The 21480-nt window shown below is 38.6% G+C and overlaps 1 protein-coding gene across 1 annotated transcript in view; it reads left to right on the top strand.

Moving 5' to 3' along the window:
• Window positions 1–235: 235 nt before the first annotated feature.
• Window positions 236–21480, top strand: part of bmp7b (bone morphogenetic protein 7b) — a 54519-nt gene continuing 33274 nt past the window's right edge. The window contains exon 1 of the mRNA XM_007233003.4: window positions 236–934. Within this exon, the coding sequence (XP_007233065.3) occupies window positions 532–934 (403 nt within the window). The 5' untranslated portion in view covers window positions 236–531. The remainder of the gene's footprint in view (window positions 935–21480) is intronic.

Here is a 21480-nt window from a genome sequence, read left to right as displayed (position 1 = left end):
TTGATTCAATGTAATCGATTATTTGAGACATGATCATTATATACAGGTTGTTTAAAAGTTGTTTTCCCATCATCAACATGAAATATATGTAATACAACTAACCGCTGCCGAAAGCAACGTCTATTTAATGTGTGCTTGAGTACTGTAGTAAAGGCTGGACTGTGCGCTCGCGCTCCGCAGCAGCAGTGTTGTGGTGCTGCTGTCTGGTCTGCTGGCTCCTCCCTGCGCGCGCGCGGTGCCGCCTCAAACTTTTGCGGTCCGGACTCAGACGCAGCGCGCGCTTCCTCAGGATCACACCTCACTGAGCTTCATCCCGGACAGAGAGCGGCGGATCGGTACCGGAGCCGGAGCGCGAGGCGCGGGAGAACCTGTCGGAGCGTTTGATCCAGTGCGGTTCTGGAGATGCGGGATCAAAAGTGATGAGGAGCTAGAACCGAACTCTCTCTCTCTGAGTCCGCGAGCGCGTCCCGTTCTGAGAGTTTAGGAGATCGTTACGCGTTTTTTCCGCGTTTTCCCGAGTCCGGTTTTTTAATGGCCCCGGTGCTGGTTCTGCGCGCTCCCGTGCTGCTGCTGGTGGTGTGCGGCTGCGCGGTTCTGGCCGACCCGCTCTTTACGAACTTTACTCTGGATAACGAGATCCACTCCAGCTTTATCCAGCGGCGCCTGAAGAGCCAGGAGCGGCGCGAGATGCAGCGCGAGATCCTGTCCATCCTCGGCTTACCGCACCGGCCGCGGCCGCACCTCCACGGCAAGCACAACGCCGCTCCGCTCTTCATGCTGGACCTGTACAACGCCATGTCCACGGAGGGAGCCGAGCTGGGCTACTCCTACCCCTACAAGCCCGTCTTCACCACCCAGGGACCACCCATCGCCACCCTGCAGGATAACAACTTCCTCAACGATGCAGACATGGTCATGAGCTTCGTCAACCTAGGTAGGCTGCTGAATCTCACTATTAGAAACAAATGGTACCATGGTTAGTTTGCCTCCAAGTGCTAGGGTGCTGGGTTCAAGTCCCTACCTGAGTGGAGCTTTCATGCTTCTCTGGCAAGCTTTTGTTTACATCCCTCCCCTGTCTCTCTGTAGTGCTCACTTGTCCGCCATTCTCATTTTTCCACCTGTTCTTGGGCTCCCTCTCCTTATAAGGGAGTTTTTTCTGATTATCTCTGGTTGCCACGTTTTAAAATATATGCAAAGCATTGTAACTGTTTTTATTACGGAGAAAAGTCAAACACACATTATACTGCTTTATTATTTATTGTCAATAATTTGTCAAACTATTTTGTGAAATGGAGAATCTGGAAAATACCTAGACCTGCTGTTTGAGATCATTTTGAACATTTTGAAGTAAAGAAAGACGGGTGAAGTGCCTGATTGCCCAACAGATGTCACTGTGGTGGATGGTGGATGGTGAACATCTCACAAAGTTTCATTTCATCTCCCCAAAGCCCCACTTTTGCCATTACTGGTGTTTATCATGTTCACACACATTTACCTTCTGGCACTGGGGTGCTGGGTTCAAGTTCCTATGTGAGTGGAGTTTTCTCCACTTGGTTTAGTGGTTAGCACACTTGCGTTCTGGCACTGGGATGCTGAGTTCAAGGTGCTTTCTGGCCCTGGGGTGTTGGGTTGAAGTCCCTCTCTGAGTGGCGTTTTCATGTTCTCCCCTTGGTTTAGTGGTTTAGTAGCACATTTGTCTTCTGACACTCGGGTCCTGGGTTCTAAGTCTCTATCTGGGTGAAATGATGTTCTCCCCATGTCTGATTGATTTCCTCCCACAGTCCAACAACTGATAAAGATATAGATAAGGTAAATTTGGTAATTTCTAAAGCATTTTTTACAAAGGATGAAACATAAAACATATAGTGAGCGACAGTGGCAGGAAAAACTCCCTTGATTTTGTGAGGAACTAAGATTTACATTAAAGTAGGGACCCATCCTCCTCTTGTCAGACTATTTATAATATGTTTTTATTATAATTAAGAATAAAAGGTCACTAAACAGCCACTTAGGTCTAATATATAAAAGTAAATAGCCATGACAGCAATGTAAGCTATTAGGAAATGGCTAGTTAGATTTTATATAACTCAGACAACATAGTCAGCAGTGGAGGGTGAGCAACTAGTCTGAGGCAGGTGGCATAAACTGGTCGGTGGGCATCTGGTCTTTGGTTGAATGATAGGGAAGCCTGATTTCTGAAAACTCCTATTAGTGTCAGTTTGTTTTCCTGAAAGAAACATTCTTCACTATTCAAATACTTGCTATTTCTGGAGGCTGGTAACTCTGGTCTTCCTATGTTTGGGTGGTCCTGATGAGAGCCAGTTTCATCATAATGATTTTGATGATGTTTGCAACTGCACTTAAGGATACTTTCAGTTTTTAAATATTTTTTTGTATGAACTGACCTTCATTTCTTAAAGTTTTTTTTAAAGTACTTTAGTTATTTGAGTAGTTCTTGCCATAATATAGATTAGAACATTCTTTAAATAGAGTTATTCACTGTATACAAACTCTACCTCTTCACAACTTTACAACTGATGCTCTCAAACACATTAAGAGGACAAGAAATAGAGTAGATAACTCTTGAAAAGTTTAGCACAGCTGTTAACTTAAAGCCATTCCAGGTGACTACCACATAAAACTGAATCTAAAGAATAAAATATATTCAGGTTTGTTAAACACTTTTTGTTTGCTAAATAGTTCCATTTTTCTTTTTAGTTTGGATGACTTAAGAGTTAATCTCCAATGCAGAACATTTTAAAATAATGAAAAAACACTGACTTTTGTTTGTAGGTGTGTACAAACCTTTGAGTGATCCTGTATATCAATGTAAAATTTCATTAGTGTCAGGCTGAACAGGTCACAGGAAAACCTTGAGTTCAAGCATCCACCTGTGTCAGGCCGGACAGACCGGCAGTCAATAACATGCCCACATAGGACCTGTTTTGGCAGGAACCAGTAGGCAAAGTGGGTTTTTTTCACGGGTACCATGTTGGCACCAGAGTCAGTGGTTGGACCAGGACGGTTTTAAACATGGGCCCCATCTGTGTGGTACGCTGTTAAAAGTAAAGGTAAGTTGCCTGAGTAACATTTTAAGGTTCTTCAATTTGAAATTGTGGAGGAACCTCTTCAAGTGCTTTGAGGAACCTTTCAGAAAAGTTTTTAGAAGAAAAACCTTCTAAGAGGTTTTAAACTCAAAAGGTTTCTCATGAATCTTGTAATTTAACAGTGTACAGTGTACTTGTGGGATTAAGTATGGGCTGTAACTTGGGATGCACTGATTATTTGACATAATGTTGATTATAAAATAGTGTTGAATATTTCTGTGTTGACTAGTCTTTATTCGTAACAATAAAAGCCATTGCCAGTTCACGATTTTTTGATAAACTTTGATATATAGCCTTACGACTACTAGACGTCTGCAACTTAATGTTCTTAAACTTTAAGTTATATATTTGTGCATTGTCTTTATTCAAAAAATGACTAGCACTTCACTTGTATTATTTAATTAATTTAATTTTATTGTTGTTACTTGTATTCATGTTACAAACATATTGATTAAGTTATTAACCACATCAAGTTTCAGATTTGTGTTTCATAGATCATTATTTAAATTTGCTATGAGAATTTATGTTAAGGCAAAGACTATCGTAAACAACAAGTGACATTTACTGGTCAGCTGTGCTGACTTAAATAGTTGAGGTGAAACATGCAAGACTAATGAGTCTAATAATCAGTTATAAGTTTTATAAGGAAATTTTTTCCTAGGGTTTAGCCTCTGGGTTCTGTAATTTGGACTTCAATAAACACTCAGCTCAACTGACAATAAATTATAATCCAGTGCAGGATTGGGAATCTCGCCCGTTGTGCACATGCCTAGCATTTCAGTCTTTTTAACCAAATATGTAAATAGTTCTCATATTTCTATAGTCTTTTACTCTGCATAAATAAGTTTTGTATTGGGTAATTTCTCTCAGGTCCTCTTTTGGCATGACTTCCGCTCTCACCACAGGCTCAGCGTCTAACCTAGACGAGTAGAGGTGTTGCATTCCCGAGTGTGTGCTGCTTCACAGCCGGCTGTGCTGTCTGCTCCGGTTCAGCTGTTTGAGCTGAGAGCCGTGGTGAGCTCTTACTGAACTTGACAGAGTTAACCAGTGTGTGAAGTACAAAGTACGCACAGCACCGGGTCATATCTGTTAGCATGAATTGATAAGTAGTGTACATATGTTGTGGGAGTTAAGGGAGTTTTATGATATATTCCACATTCTAGATTAAACATTTAACTTAGCTGTCGAAAAAATGCTTTTCCTAAAAGAAACATTCTTTACTATTTAAGTTTTCTGTGAAGCATTTATGTGCTAAATGTTTCACTGTGCTCTTATCTGGGAGCTGTTAACCTGTGGTTTCTGAGGCTGGTAATTCTGATGAACTTCTCCTGTGCAGCAGAGGACATTTCATCCTAATATTTTTGATGATCTTTTGCGACAGACTTTCCAAGATCTTAAGATTCTTCAGATTGACTGACCTTCATTTTCTATTTTATTCTTTACTTAGTTGAGTAGTTCTTGCCATAATATGGATTAGAACATTACTCAAATAGGGTTATTCACTTTATAGTAACTCTTCCTCTTCACAACGATACAACTGATTCTCTCAAACACATTAAGAGGCAAGAAATTCTTTTTTTCTCACCTCATATCCAGACCAAGGATGGTGTGTTTGTTTTAATTGTATATTGTATATTTAGTCCCGATAGTTTTGTCTAGTTTCACACTGATTCAGTCCATCCTTTTGCCATTACCTTTTTGGGCAGAGTCTCCAAATATTTGACTCTGATTGGTTTTGCAGAATAATTCAGTTCAGAGAGATGTCTTTATTTTACCTCACTCTGCCTCGCTTTACTTCACTTTATCTTGCTGTACCTTATTCTGCCTTTCTCTGTCACAAATCTACCTCGCTCTACCTTATTCTACCTTGCTCTGTCACTTTACCTCACTGTACCTCACACCGCCTCACTTTACATCAGTATACATCACTGCCTTGCTGTATTTCACTCTAATTCACTCTACCTTGCTTAATTTCTTTCTACCACACTCTGCCTTATTTTACATCACTGTACCTCACTTTATTTCACTCTGCCTCGTTCTGTCTCACTTTATCTCACTGTATCTAAACTGCCTCACTTTACTTTGCTCTACTTCACTCTAAATCAGTCTACATCACTCTGTCGTGCTCTACTCCACTCTAATTCACTCTACCTTGCTTTACTTCTCTCTACTTCACTATTTAATATTATTCTATCTTACTGTGCCTCACTTCCTTATTCTACTTCTCTGTACCTCGTTCTACTTCACGCTACCTTGCTCTACCTCGCTCTGTCTCACTACCTCACTCTACATCAGCCTATGCCACTCTACCTCACTCTACATCTGTCTATGCCACTCTACCTCACTCTACTTCACTATACCTTTACTGCACTTTAATTAATGGTACCTCACTCTACTTTGCTGTACCTCACTTTACCTTGCTGTACTTTACTCTTTCTCACTTTTACTCATTCGACTTCACTGTGTCTCACTCTACCTTATTGTACCTCACTCTGCCTCACTACCTTATTCTACTTCACTGTACCTATCTACTTCATTCTACTTTACTCTACTTCACTGTACCCTACTTTACCTTACTCTTCTTCACCCTATCTTACTCCACTTTGCTGTACTTTATTTTACCTCACTCTACCTCACTGTACCTCACTGTACCTCACTGTACTTCAATCTACCTCACTCTACTTCACTGTACCTAATTTTACCTCACTCTACTTCACTGTACCTAATTTTACCTCACTCTACTTCACTGTACCTAATTTTACCTCACTCTACTTCAATCTACCTCACTCTACTTCACTGTACCTAATTTTACCTCACTCTACCTCACTCTACTTCACTGTACCTAATTTTACCTCACTCTACCTCACTATACTTCACTCTACCTCACTCTACTTCACTGTACCTAATTTTACCTTACTCTACTTCACTCTACCTCACTCTACTTCAATGTACCTAATTTTACCTCACTCTACTTCAATGTACCTAATTTTACCTCACTCTACTTCACTGTACCTAATTTTACCTCACTCTACTTCACTCTACTTGACTATACTTCACTCTACCTCACTCTACTTCACTGTACCTAATTTTACCTCACTCTACTTCACTCTACTTCAATCTACCTCACTCTACTTCACTGTACCTAATTTTACCTCACTCTACTTCACTCTACTTCACTCTACCTCACTCTACTTCACTGTACCTAATTTTACCTCACTCTACCTCACTCTACCTCACTCTACCTCACTCTACCTCACTCTACCTCACTCTACTTCACTGTACCTAATTTTACCTCACTCTACTTCACTATACTTCACTCTACCTCACTACTTCACTGTACCTAATTTTACCTCACTCTACTTCACTATACTTCACTCTACCTCACTGTACCTAATTTTACCTCACTCTACTTCACTCTACTTCAATCTACCTCACTCTACTTCACTGTACCTAATTTTACCTCACTCTACTTCACTATACTTCACTCTACCTCACTCTACTTCACTGTACCTAATTTTACCTCACTCTACCTCACTCTACCTCACTCTACCTCACTCTACCTCACTCTACCTCACTCTACCTCACTCTACTTCACTGTACCTAATTTTACCTCACTCTACTTCACTATACTTCACTCTACCTCACTGTACCTAATTTTACCTCACTCTACTTCACTCTACTTCAATCTACCTCACTCTACTTCACTGTACCTAATTTTACCTCACTCTACTTCACTCTACTTGACTATACTTCACTCTACCTCACTCTACCTCACTCTACTTCACTGTACCTAATTTTACCTCACTCTACTTCACTCTACTTGACTATACTTCACTCTACCTCACTCTACTTCACTGTACCTAATTTTACCTCACTCTACTTCACTCTACTTCAATCTACCTCACTCTACTTCACTGTACCTAATTTTACCTCACTCTACTTCACTATACTTCACTCTACCTCACTCTACTTCACTGTACCTAATTTTACCTCACTCTACTTCACTATACTTCACTCTACCTCACTCTACTTCACTGTACCTAATTTTACCTCACTCTACCTCACTCTACTTCACTGTACCTAATTTTACCTCACTCTACTTCACTATACTTCACTCTACCTCACTCTACTTCACTGTACCTAATTTTACCTCACTCTACTTCACTATACTTCAATCTACCTCACTCTACCTCACTCTACTTCACTGTACCTAATTTTACCTCACTCTACTTCACTATACTTCAATCTACCTCACTCTACTTCACTGTACCTAATTTTACCTCACTCTACTTCACTGTACCTAATTTTACCTCACTGTACCTAATTTTACCATACTCTACTTCACTCTACGTTGCTGTACCTTGCTTTACCTCACTCTACCTCAAATAACTCAAATACAATTTGAGTTATCCCATTGTTACTGCAGCTCTTTCGATGTGTTTATTGTAAATATTCAAATGCAAATAGAAATGTGTTTTATCCTACAGTCTTGTTCCTAAGTGTGTATTTTTTGTATTAAAAACAGTCTATAATAATGTAAAATGTGTCTAGTCACAGGTTGGGAGGTGCCACTGTTGTTTTATTCAGGTATTTATTTTTATTCTGAACTGTGTAATTACTCAGAGGACGGCTGCATTGTGCTTATTTTGGACACCAGTGGATTTGACCGCAGTGGGTTGCCGGATTAAGGGCCTCTCTCGCAGGCCGGCTTTTTCTCTGCTGTTGTGTGTTGAAGGATAGACACTCTGGGCTCTGGTAGATAAAATGGAATGTTTTATGATAGAAACTGAACCTTTTATGACTGCAATGCCTTAAACTGATAACATGCATCCTGGAAGTATCACGCTGAGAATGTTTGTTTGTCTAAAAATCAGAGAGAGCTTCAAATACTCCAGGACTTCTACTTATATGAGAAACAAAACTATGAACACTGTAAAGTTATTATATCACAATATTTAAAAAACATTTTCTTGATCCACTATATTTATGCCATATTATATAGGCATCAGTAGTGACAGATGCTTAAAAACCACACTATCCCATACCGAGTACAGTATGAAATTGAACAGGATTTTTTACACTCACTGTATCGAAATGTAGAGTTGAGTCTTTAAAGTACTGCTGATATCCTTTATGTGCTCCAAAAAGTATATCGTTGATATGATAAGACAGTTTAACATGATATGATAAGACACTTTCAAATAGACCTTTTTCACAGTCGCTGTGTTGTCATTGGGTGACAGGTGTATGTAAATAATAACAGCGCCTACTGAGCTTCATTCTGAAGGAGGACATTTTTGCCCACTTAGTCACACACTGTGGTATTTCTAGGTTAAAATATTTACAAACACATGCTGCTGACAACCCTAACTGATAGTAATCTAAATAAATTAATGTTAAATTAATTAATGTTATTGTAGCATTTTAATCACTATCATTTTATTTTATTTTTTTTATTTTTTTTTTAAACTGAACCAGAGTGATCGCTGGGCTGAACGGTGGGTCACTCAGGTTTAGTTTCACTCTGGTTTTATTGAGTTCCTTATTAAAATCACACGTAATAATCTATTAAACAGTTTTATCCTGATGGAGTATAAACTGTAGTGAGGGTATTATTGGTGAAGTATTGGTGTATTTAGGACCAGGCACTGAACTCTTGGTGGACTATTGATTACAACACAACCTGAAATCACTTAACGGTGCTATTTATGGTTCTGCATAAAATGTCTGTTTCCCACCTTTACTTTAAATGAACTTCATAATCTGATTAGTAATCTGAATGACACATTTACATGAACTAGCAAATTCAGATAATGGGAAAACTCGAGAGTTTGACTGAGTCAGACAGAAGCCACATTTTTGCTTTGTAAATATTCCAGTAAACTCACAGAATAAGATATGAATAAGAACATACAACATTAGGCCTGTCACAATAATTACATTATCGATTTATCGTGAAATAAAGGAATATTACCTCAGTGTTTGATAATCGTATTAATGTTCAATGTTCAAATAACAGTGTACTGTATAAAAAACTTTAGCTAGCCATGCAATGACCAATGTTTCAATAACTGCAACTTCATACACACAGTGTGGACCGCAGTAGGTAAAGAATAAAGCCTATATTTTTCATGATTCATTTTGTATATATATATATATATATATATATATATATATATATATATATATATATATATATATATATATATATATATATATATATATGTGTGTGTGTGTGTGTACATGATGTATCCATAAACTTCAATCAATCAATCAATAATACTGCCTCCCTGCTGATCTCCAACCATCTGCATCTCAACACTATAAAAGGCACACTACTCAGCCCAATCAGTTCTTTCTTCTGCCCCACCCCTAAACCCATACATCACCTAGGGCCCCTCCCAGGGTCGCCGCCTGACCTGGGCTTCCGGGGCTTTAGCCCCGAATAATTTTCCAGCAGCCCGGAATCGTTTTGCTCAGCTCTGCTGTATTATTAATAAGGAGACTGGCCAATCTCTTAATGCACAATCTCTTAATTAATCTCTTAATGCCAATCACCGAGCCAGTTCAAGGAGGAAGTTCTGCCTTTTAGGAGAAACAGCCAATCAGCTTGCTGGTTTTGCGGAGCGCTGGGGAGGAATTTTGAGTTCTTGCAGCGGGTTGCTGCGCTGATGTTAAAACAGATATGGATATACAGAGATTTTTCTCAAAAAAAAAGGTAACGGAGCTAACCTTGTAAACTGTGATGACACCGTTTCTGATAGCTGCTTAAAAATACTCGTCTCTGAATCAAAACACACAGATCAAACTTACTGTGTGTTTAATCTGTGACTGTCAATTAGTTTTAGAATTATAATAGATAGTTAAGGTTTGAGAAAAAACTATATAACTATATGTTTAACTTGCCCTGATGTACCTGATCAGCCAAAAACTATTTCATTTTCAAATAGTTTTTATTAATTTAGGATTAATTTAGGTCTTTACATACCCAGGCAACACCCCTGGCCCCTCCCAAACTACTCTTTAGTGTTTTTCAAATTTGAGCTGCGGGTGGAATCTGGAAGCATTGCAATGACGATGCTTAAACGATATATTGTGCAGCCCTATTGTCTATCATTTTTAGTAGCTTTATGTTTATTAGTGACATTATGCATTAAGTGACAGAAGAGAACAATAGAGATGTCTGACTGTGGTGGAGTAAGACTTATTTTCTTCTTTAAAAACATTTAATAAGATGGTTTTCCTGGTGTCCAGGATTTAGGCTGTTGTAGCAGTAGATACTGATTTTCTTGCTCATGTGGATATCAATCAGATTAAATTATCCATGGCAGTGGCTTGGCTAAAGCGGACACTCGTTCTGAGTGATGCAGCGGTTGAGTAAAGCTGATTCTGCATAAGAGAATAGACGCTTTGTGAGGGTCAGTGTCCCAGACTCGTGATTCCATCGTGATAGAGCTCCTGTCTTATTGACTCTGCCAGAAAACATACGCATTCATGAGATCTAAACAGAGCTGAAGTGAGGGAAAGTCACATCAGCGGACCCTTTACAGTTGATTTTTGCCACATTTTTGAAATAAGTGATTATGAAATTACATTTTAGATTGGCACAGCAAGTGTGACTATAACAGTTTACAACTCTTAACTTAATTTTGATTTGTGTTCTTAAATAATGTTGAATGTAAAGCACAAAAGAGGCATAGAGATCAAACACTATTGGACTGATGAAAGTTTGGATGCTCTATTAGCTGCTTCTTTCCTCCCCGAATTCCTTCCTTCTCACTGAAACAAGCTTGGGGGTCTCTCTCTCTCTCTCTCTCTCTCTCTCTCGCTCTCTCTGTCGCTTAAATATTACGACAGTATAACAGATCTATCCTTCAAAAATGTGTGGTAGGGAGTAGAGTTCGAGTTCATAGTTTGGAGATCCACCATTATCCACCAAGTTTCAGTTGTCCTTACAGAACATTCATCTGACCCTGCAAAAGGTCAATCCCTTTTTTCTGTTGCATACTAAATACAGAAAACATTTGTTTGACATTAAAAGATGAACATGAGATAAAAGATCAAAATTTCGGATTTTATTCCCAGGTATTTACTAGGTATTTATCTTTTGATCAAAAGTACTGGAACAGATTCACTTAAAATAGATTGAAGTGAATAAGACTTCATATTTAGTTGCAAATCCTTTGCATGCAATAACTTAATCAAGCCTGTGACTAACGGACATCCCTAAACTTTAGCATTCTTCTTTTGTCATGCTTTCTCCGGCTTTCACGGCATCCTCTTTCAGTTGGTGTTTGTTTAGGGAGGTTACTCCCCTAACTCTCCTCTTTAGCAGGTAAAATACATGTTCTATAAGTCTGGATATTGACTAATTGGCCAGCGTTCCACTTCTTACCACTGATGAACCAGTTTTGTAGTTTTGCAGTATGCTTTCAGTCATTATCTTGCTGCATGATGAAGGATTCCCAATCAGTTAGAATGCATTCAGACAAAATGTTTTTTTAGACTTTTTGCTCATTTTACTGCTGTCATCATGCACGACATCATCGATTATGATTAAGAAGATTAACTTTGTCCAGATTTTTTTTTAACTTAGTGGTTGGCATTTTCTTGTGAAGCCTCTGTACTTTTGTTCATGAATTCTTCTGTGAACAGTAGATTGTCAGACTTTCACTCCTGCGCTCTGGAGGTTGTTGCTGATGTCACCAACAATTGTTTTATGGTCTTACTTTTCAGCACTCACAATGTTTCTGTCATCAACCGCTGTAGTTTCCCTTGGTCTACCTGTTTGACATCTGTTACTTAGTACACCAGTCACGACTTTCAACTTTTGAAAGCAAACTATTGGACTGGCCAATATTTGAGCGATGACTGATTTTTTGTCTTCTCTCAGCTTCACAATTGGTTGTTTTTCACTCATACATAGCCCTCTTCTTTATAAATATGAAACTAAACGTAGACATTTAGTGCTGCTTATCTGTATATTTTTTTAAATAATTAATGTATCAGGACACACCTGGGCAACAAAACAGTTAAAACAACAGACAGTTCCAATACTTTTGCTCACAAGAACAATTGGTGGGTTCAGACAAATGGTGCCGTCTTCTAAACTGTGTATCAGATCTAGATGAAAATAAAAAAATTAAAAAAAGACATACAAGGATCGGTCCCACTGTTCCAATACTTTTAGAGTAGAGTATTTATAAATTCTTTTCCAAACCAAACAGTAGTGGCAGTTTTTGGTTTGGCAAACTGCAGTATAACCGCAGAACTGACCTTAAGATACATAACATAGATACATACTATCTATATTACATGCAATATCAGAGATGTTATGAATGAAAAGACAAGTCACTATTAGAAATATGAATCAGATTTAGTTTTAAGATAAAATCCTACTCTTTATAGCAGAGAACCAGTCAGTTTTCTAATTGTGCAGAGAGTGGAGGAAAGTCAGTGGCGCTAGTGATTAAGCTGCCCCTGGCTGAGGAGATCTGTGCAAGTGCAGCAGTCAGAACATGATGAGAAATCAATTTTTTTTATATTATTTCTCCAAACAATATGAACTGTCTATGAGGATATTTTAATGCGATTTTATGAGTGATTTAAAATAAGATTATGAAATGAGTAATTTGACCATCAGCTTCCAATATTTTTGACTCTACCTATTTAAAAAGAGACAGGATGCTAATCATATATGACTGTTAGTTTATTACCCCTATCTCTCTACACTGAACAAATTAAGTTTTAAAATAATAAATAATGTCCGTTCAAGACCCTAAAATACTTAATCTACAATTATCAATGGGCAAATGTGCTTCACAAGAAAATATTTCATTTTTTTTTTAAGATCTGTAGCTTCCAGAAGGAAGTGGATCAAAAAGATGAATCTTTGAGTGATGTGAATGAAGAATCAGAAATATGACTCATTGAATAGAAGCGCTACAGGCAAAAGCTCTATGTGTTCCTGTGTTTTATAGTGTTGGTGGTTGCTGAGGTTTACGACTGTGCGGGATGGAGTAAAGTTCAGTGTGTCTCTGAGTAAGAGTTCTTGAGAGCGTCTGGGCTGTGTTCCGTTCAGCAGCAGAGACCGTTCTCACCAGTGCGCAGGGTGGGTGGGTGGATCCCTGTTTTTCGGACCCTGGGGGCACGAGACATTTTGTCTGTGAGTCACCTCACTAAAAAGCCCAGCTGTGTAAATGGCTTACAGCGTACGTGTAGAATGTAAACGCCACATGCCGCACGAAACAGAGTGCCGACACAGAGGGCGTGTAAATCCACCGGGGTACAAAGCACACTTTCCTGCTGAACAGTTCTGAAATGGAATTCTTGGAATATTACACAGGACACTGGAGTCGACCAGAACAAATATCTTTACTAAATATCACAGATGCTTTAAACATTACGCAGCAATATGAAGTTATTCTCTGAAAATAGGCTTTATAAAACAATGTGATCAATTATTGCTTGATATTTTTTCTTGAAGCTATGAGTCATGTCTCTTTAATGTACAGTCACATAGATAATAAAATAGAAATGAAATAGAGCCTGTATTGGTGAGACCGAAAAAGTGCTTATGATTCAATATATCACGACATAGTGTGATTCTGTAAGCCTGACCTCTTACTTGTTCAACCTCTGCAGCAATGCTGGCAGCTCTCATGCGTCTATTTTGTTTAAGCCATCGTTTAGATATGATACTGAACACGTGGACTTAAATTCTTAGGTCAACCTTGGTAAGACTTGTTCTGAATGGAATCTGTCCTGAAAAACTATTTAATGACCTTGCCCACTTTGCTGTAGGTCAGGTTCAGAGTGTAATTAATCTTCCTATAGCCTAAGTCATCTTGCGTGGAGAGCAATAAATTAGTTTTCTCACATCCTCAGAGAGTTATTTGCCATGAAGTGCCACGATGAATATTCAGTGGCTAGTATGAGAGAACAACTAGGGCTACACGATATTGGAAAAAATGTTCTTTTTTCGACTATATATATCACGATATTTCACCTTGCAGGGCCCATGACGTCAGCGGCAAGCACTCAAAACCAGAGGGAAAACAGCAAAACAACAGTAATTGGCCCTTTAATCAGGCATTTAAATGGATTTTTAAAGGTAAATAAGAGCATTATAAGCGTGAATTCAGAAGGAAAAATGACCCCTGTGCTCCAGCTCACCCCAGCCAGATGTGCGTAGTGCAATCCCAGTCACCAGAGTGAGCACAGTGGTTAAAAGAGTAATAAACCACAAACTGGTGACACATTGGCCAAGTTCACATCTGGTTATAAGGTGTGCTGGGTGATCCGATCACAAATGATAGCCAAAACTCATAGCTGTTCACACCTGCAATTGTAAAAGTGTGTCTTGTGATTAGATTTCTCTCATAATTTCTGATAGAGTCTATAGTTTTCTTTGGATGGAGTCCTCAGTTCAAATCCAGATGTGGCTGCTAGTTGGTTTGCACTCCAGCCACAAGTATCACCTTTATCTGTTAGCTTAATATTATAATATGCTCAGCTATCTCCTGCAGTCAGTGGACGGTGTGGTATCATGGTTATTATGGCAGGGCTATGTGGCAGGGACAGTCATGTGGTTAACAGGGGTGGGGCTTTTCTCTCAGGTATGTATTAAGATGGTTTGGCATTCACACAGCAATATTAATAGATCATATGTGTCTCTGATCACCTCTGAATGTGTGATTTGATTGAGTGGATTGCAATGCCTCCTTAGGACACACTTTACACTTGCCAGGTGTGATTGTGGTATTTGTATTAAAGTTATCAAGACTATCTTGTCTGGTCTGACTGACAGGTATCACAGTTTGCATTGTGCCATTTAGCAATGCTATTCTTACCAGAAATTCTAATCATGAATTTACCTCAGCAGTGCTATTCTAACAATAATTTTACCTCAACAATGCTATTCTAATCATGAATTTACCTCAGCAGTGCTATTCTAACAATAATTTTACCTCAACAATGCTATTCTAATCATGAATTTACCTCAGCAGTGCTATTCTAACTATAATTTTACCTCAACAATGCTATTCTAATCATGAATTTACCTCAGCAGTGCTATTCTAACTATAATTTTACAATAGCAGTGCTTTTCTAATCTTAATTTACCTCAACAGCGATACTCTAATATTAAATGTACTACAGCAGTGCAATTTTAATTATAAATTCACCTCAGCAGTGCTATTCTGACAATACATCTACCTGAGCATTGGTATTCTAACCATAAATTTAAGTAATGTGTGTAAATACCTAAAGCATTTCCCAGTCAACATGTTCACGAGTGGTACGTGAGCTCCAGGTAGGCATGGTGTCTAAGTGGGTTTCTACATGTGTTTTTACGGGAATTCAATTGAGCTTCCCAAAGGGGCTATATCATTACACCCATGCAGGCCCCGTGTGCAATGTAGAACCCACACATGGGGCCCATGTTTAACCCCTACTGGTCCCATCACTGACCCTGATGGGGCCCATCACTGACATCAATATGTTGGCATTAAGATCAAATACCAAATACTAAACATGATCATTCATAGACATTCATCTATTTGCCACTTGTTAACAACTGAATACATGAAAAGCCTAAGCACATTTTCTCTTGCTTTTCAAAGAACACTTCCGATTTTTTTATATATCCAAGCAGACATACCAACAAGGCACAATACATTCATGCCAGCAGTGCTATTCAAACCATGGATTTACCTCAATAGTGCTATTCTAAAAAATTGTTTACTTTAGCAGTGCTATTCTGATCACGGATTTACTCCAGCACTGCTATTCTAACAATAAATTTACCACAGTAGTGCTTTTCTAATCATGCCTTTATCTCAGCAGTGCTATTCTAATCATGAATTTACCTCAGCAGTGCTATTCTAATCATCAGTTTACCTCAACAGTGCTTTCAAACCATGGATTTACCTCAATAGTGCTATTCTAAAAATTTGTTTACCTTAGCAGTGCTATTCTGATCACGGATTTACTCCAGCACTGCTATTCTAACAATAAATTTACCACAGTAGTGCTTTTCTAATCATGCCTTTACCTCAGCAGTGCTATTCTAATCATCAGGTTACCTCAGCAGTGCTTTCAAACCATGGATTTACCTCAATAGTGCTATTCTAAAAATTTGTTTACCTTAGCAGTGCTATTCTGATCACGGATTTACTCCAGCACTGCTATTCTAACAATAAATTTACCACAGTAGTGCTTTTCTAATCATGAATTCACCTCAGTAGTGCTATTCTAATTATGAATTTACCACAGCAGTGCTATTCTAATCATGTACTTACCACAACAGTACTGTTCTAATCATGAATTCACCTCAGCAGTGCTATTCTAACAATTAATTTACCACAGCAGTGCTAGTTTAATCATGAATTTACCTCAGCAGTGTTATTCTAACAATACATTTACCACAGCAGTGCTATTCTCACAATAAATTTACCACAGCAGTGCTATTGTAATCATAAATTTACCTCAGCAGTGCTATTCTAATCATAAATTTACCTCAGCAGTGCTATTCTAACCATAAATGTACCTCAGCAGTGCTATTCTAATCATAATTTTACCCAGCACTGCAATTCTAACAATAAATGTACCACAGCAGTGCAAATATAATCATGAATTTACTTTAGCAGTGATATTGTAACAATACATTTACCAGTGCTATTCTAATAATGAATTCACCTCAGCAGTGCTATTATAACATTAAATTTACCACAGCAGTGCTATTCTTATCATCAATTTACCTTATCAGTGAATACTAATCATCAATTTATGTCAGCAGTGCTATTCTAACCATAAATTTACCACAGCAGTGCTATTCTAATCATGAATTTACCCCAGCACTGCAATTCTAACAATAAATTTACCTCAGCATTGCAAATCTAATCATGAATTTACCTCAGCTGTGGTAAATTTAGCAGTGCAAAATAAGCTATTTGTAAGTGCAATTTACAGAAGAAAGGCAGCCAGTCTGTGGGTAAAAAAAACAAATGATATAGGTAAGTTAGCTTAGCTAAAGTTTCTGCCCTAGCCCTGGACAATAAATCCTAATATTAGAGAAAACACTGCCCTTTAATTTAAAATAAATCAATTATTGTTCAGTTTAAATTATTTGGTATTTTCTTATTTTGCTGAAAGATTTTGCTGGTCAAATATTACACACTTAACTCATGAACATCTTGCAGTGGTGATACGGTCACTGTGTTTGTCAGATCCTACACTCATACACCTTTTTTATTTCTTTCTACTAATCCTCAAGGCATAATATGCTGCTGCTCCCTGTGTCTGTCTTTATACTTGTGCATGCTGGGACGTGTCCTTATGTAGGGAAAAAAATCTTTGAGTTTAAGAGCATTCCCTTTACCGTCACAGAGCCTGTGCTTATTTCTTTCTTCTAACCCTGAAGACTGGGGTAGGAGGGAAACTGCACAGTGTGGAGATTTAGAGTGTTCAGAGGGGAAGTAGGAATTAGGGGTGTAAGAAAATACTGAAGCATAACAATATTTTGTTTTGCAATATTGTATGAATTTGCAGAATTGTATCAACATTTGATTTAAACAATCACAATATTTTACCTTGCTTACAGTATCATAATATACTGTAATATATTGAATGGTAATTCCTGAATCATGATATACTAATTTTGGATTCACAAGGTCCCAATTTGATACGATTTTTGATTAGATTAAATTTGATATGAAAAAGATTAGTTGTAGAACACTTATATAATTGTACTAGGAACACTCAACCTACCATTATTATAATATTAGTGTTTGCATAAAGAATGAACCCAACACAGTTACATAAATGTTTTTTTTTTTTAATTACTACTTAATATGTCCATTACAAAAAAAAGGGTACATGTAATGAAAGCACTCAACTGTGATTCTCACACACTTTCACAAAACTTCTGACACTGTCAAAAAAATATATATCTTTTAATTTAGTATTTTAAAAATGTTAGAATTTTGGATTATCTTTCCATCTGGGAAAAAAACAATATATTTATTAAGAATGAGGTATCTTGTTTAACTACTCTAGCAGGCTTTAGTAACATGTAATTTGTCGCTAACTTGTCGCTAATGTTAGCCTCTCTATGGCATGTTTTGAAACTGCTGGTCTGAATATATATAGATAGTGCATTTAAGGTGATATTTAAGGTAAAACTCAGCAAAAATACTAACAATAACTTGTTTAGTAAATGTGAGTGAAATATACATTTACTGACACATCTTCTTTTCCTACTCTAGCGGGCTTTAGTAACTTTGATTAAGAGAAAAGTTAGCCTCTCTATGGCATGTTTTAAAACTAGTGGTCTAGCACATTTAAGATGAGATTAAAGGAGAAAAGGTGGAACAGAAACTGTAAAAATGCTAACGTTAACTTATTTGCTAAATGTGAGTGAGATATTATTGACATTTTATTAATCTAGTCTAGCAGTCTTAAGTATCTTTGAGTGAGAAAGAAACCATGCTAACGTTGCTAACGTTAGCTTCAGTAATAAATAAACATTCCTTCACAGTGAGGTTCTGTTGGTCATTCCAGAAAGTGAAAAATAATGAACTGTATGTATTTGGTGGGTTTGATGGCTACACACTGACAGTGAACCTGGTGACTTAAATATGCCCTATATACAATTATACCACAGTTAGTTCTGACCCTGCAATGTAATTGGCTGAGAGGTGTTCTATGAGTGCCGTTATCAGCCCGTAATCCACTGTAACTGAAGCTCTCATGTATTACTCGGACACATACAGATAACCTAGCAAGAATGCAGCGCTTACAAGCCAAACAGCACAGCTACAAACAGAGCAGCAATGGAACTATTTTAACTCACAGAGTGATAATAACAAAGCAGATTGTATCTTCTTGTCCTCTTTAACCTTAAAATCTTTTAATAAACAGCGATAATTCAACTGTGGTATAATCGCAATAATACACTTAAGGCTTGTGCTAGAACGTGTAATATTGCTTAAATAGTGGTGTCAGGAGCCAATAGGAACGCTATAAGAATGGTTAACAGAAACAAATTAAGAAGGAGTGATCTGGTGTGATGTTCACATATTCACATATTATTTCACAACAATCAGATTTTTATTACCAACATAAAACATAAACTTTTTACTTTACTTTACTTTACTTTACTTTACACTGTGTATAATTCATTTACTGTTAGATTCTACCAGTGAGTTTGTCCTGATCCAACCCCCAAACCCTCAGTGGGGTGAACCCTATACCATGTGTGGAGCACTCAGACTGGGAGGAAGTGTCTGGGTTATACCTGCCATGACAAGCAGGCCTCATCACTCTTTACCTAATGGCTGTGTTTTTTTTGGTCTGTTGCTCTGTTTTCTGTCTCTCACCTTGCTCAGTGTTATCAACAGTTTAGTCACAGCTCTCTCCTGTGGGACACTCGCATGCAATCTGCTGCTTAAACACCGTAATACACACTGCTGAAGAGAGAGGGGGGAGCTGAGAAAGAGAGAGAAGGGAGGGGGGAGGCAGTAATAGGTCCCTGGGTCTGTAATAGTTCTGATTTACTTCAGCTGCTTTGCTCCGTGATCTCAGAGGGAAAGGCATTATGAAGCACAGCGCTGCTGCTGGCTCGCCGAGCTGCACATCTGACTGCAGGAATGAAATGTAGGTAAATGCGTTTAAGCGTCTGCCGCTAATGGAGGCCAGATGGTGGAAGAACTGAATATGGATAATTAAAGAACTAAATAAAAACACAGATGGGATAAATCCCTGTTGTTGCCATCAGTGGCTTTATAAATGTGCATTTATTTTGTGTGTTTTATTATTGGAGCGAGGTACAGTGAGTTAGACTGAGGCAGAGAGTGGCAGAGCGAGATGGAGCAAGGTACAGAGAGATAGAGTGAGGTAGAGTGAAGCAGAGCAAAGTAGAGAAGTAGAGTAAAGTGGTTAGAGGTAGAGTAAGGTCGAGGAAGGTGAATTGAGGCAGAGCGAAGTAGAAAGAGATAGCGATCCACAGTGACTGAAATTTGGGAAGTACAGTGAGGGAAAGAGAGGTAGACTGAAGTACAGTAAGGCAGAGCAATGTAAAGGAAAGTAGAGTGAGGTAGAGTGAGGCAGACCAAAGTAGAGGAAAGTAGAGTGAGGTAAAGTGAGGCAAACCAAACTAGAGGGAAGCAGAGTGAGAAAGACTAAAGTAGAGGAAAGTAGAGTGAGGTAAAGTGAGGCAGACCAAAGTAGAGAGAAGCAGAGTGAGGCAGACCAAAGTAGAGGGAAGCAGAGTGAAGCAGACCAAAGTAGAGGGATGTAGAGTGAGGCAGACCAAAGTAGAGGAAAGTAAAGTGAGGTAGAGTGAGGCAGACCAAAGAAAAGAGTTAGGTAGAGTGAAGCAGACGAAAGTAGAGGGAAGTAGAGTGAGGCAAACCAAAGTAGAGGGAAATAGAGCAAGGAAGAGATAGGCAGACAAAAGTAGATGGAAGTAGATTGAGGTAGAGTAAGGCAGACCAAAGTAGAGGAAAGTAGACTGAGGAACAGTAAGGCAGAGCTAAGTAGAATAAGGTAGAGCAAAATGAAGCAAGAAAGAGTGAATTAGAGTAAGTTCGAGTGAGGCAGAGTGAGGTAGAAGTCCACATTGATTTGTCCACAATTGACACATTGATTTGGGAGGTATAGTGAGGGAGAGTGATGTAGACTGAAGTACAGGAAGGCAGAGCAATGTAGAATGAGTTAGAGGAAAGTGAAGCAAGGAAGAGTGAAGTAGAGCGAGGTTGAGGGAGCCACAATGAGGTGAGGTAGAGGTCCACAATGAAAATGAGTGCAGCACAGAAGCTTACACAACAATTTCACAACAATATGGGGATTTGGCATTTTTTGTCTGTATTACACACCCCTGTTGAGTGCTGTACACCACCAGGATGGAACACACACACACACACACACACACACACACACACACACACACACACACACACACACACACACACACACACACACACACACACACACACACACACACACACACACACACACACACGCCAAATCGTACTGACGCTGCTGTCAGGTTTACTGTCATGGTCTGTAATGGTGGCGGTACATTGCTAATTAGCATGTTTATACTGGTTGAAGACAGTGTGTTAACACAGCGCACAATGTGTGTGTGTTCTGAGTGATGGGAAAGCACTATATTCATTTCTGTCTTTCAGTCTCCCTCTCTGATTCTTTTTCCCTCTCTCCCTCTCTCCCTCTCTCTCTATCTCTCTATCTCTCTATCTCTCTATCTCTCTATCTCTCTATCTCTCTATCTCTCTATCTCTCTATCTCTCTATCTCTCTCTGGCTCTTTTGCTCTCTCGGGTTCTGTTGAACATCCTTCCTAACATTCCAGT

Source organism: Astyanax mexicanus, chromosome 13 (assembly GCF_023375975.1).
Source record: "Astyanax mexicanus isolate ESR-SI-001 chromosome 13, AstMex3_surface, whole genome shotgun sequence".
In the NCBI taxonomy this organism is placed as follows: Eukaryota; Metazoa; Chordata; class Actinopteri; order Characiformes; family Acestrorhamphidae; genus Astyanax; species Astyanax mexicanus.
The sequence above is the reverse complement of the archived record's forward strand: the minus strand, read 5'-3'. Positions and strand labels throughout refer to the sequence as shown.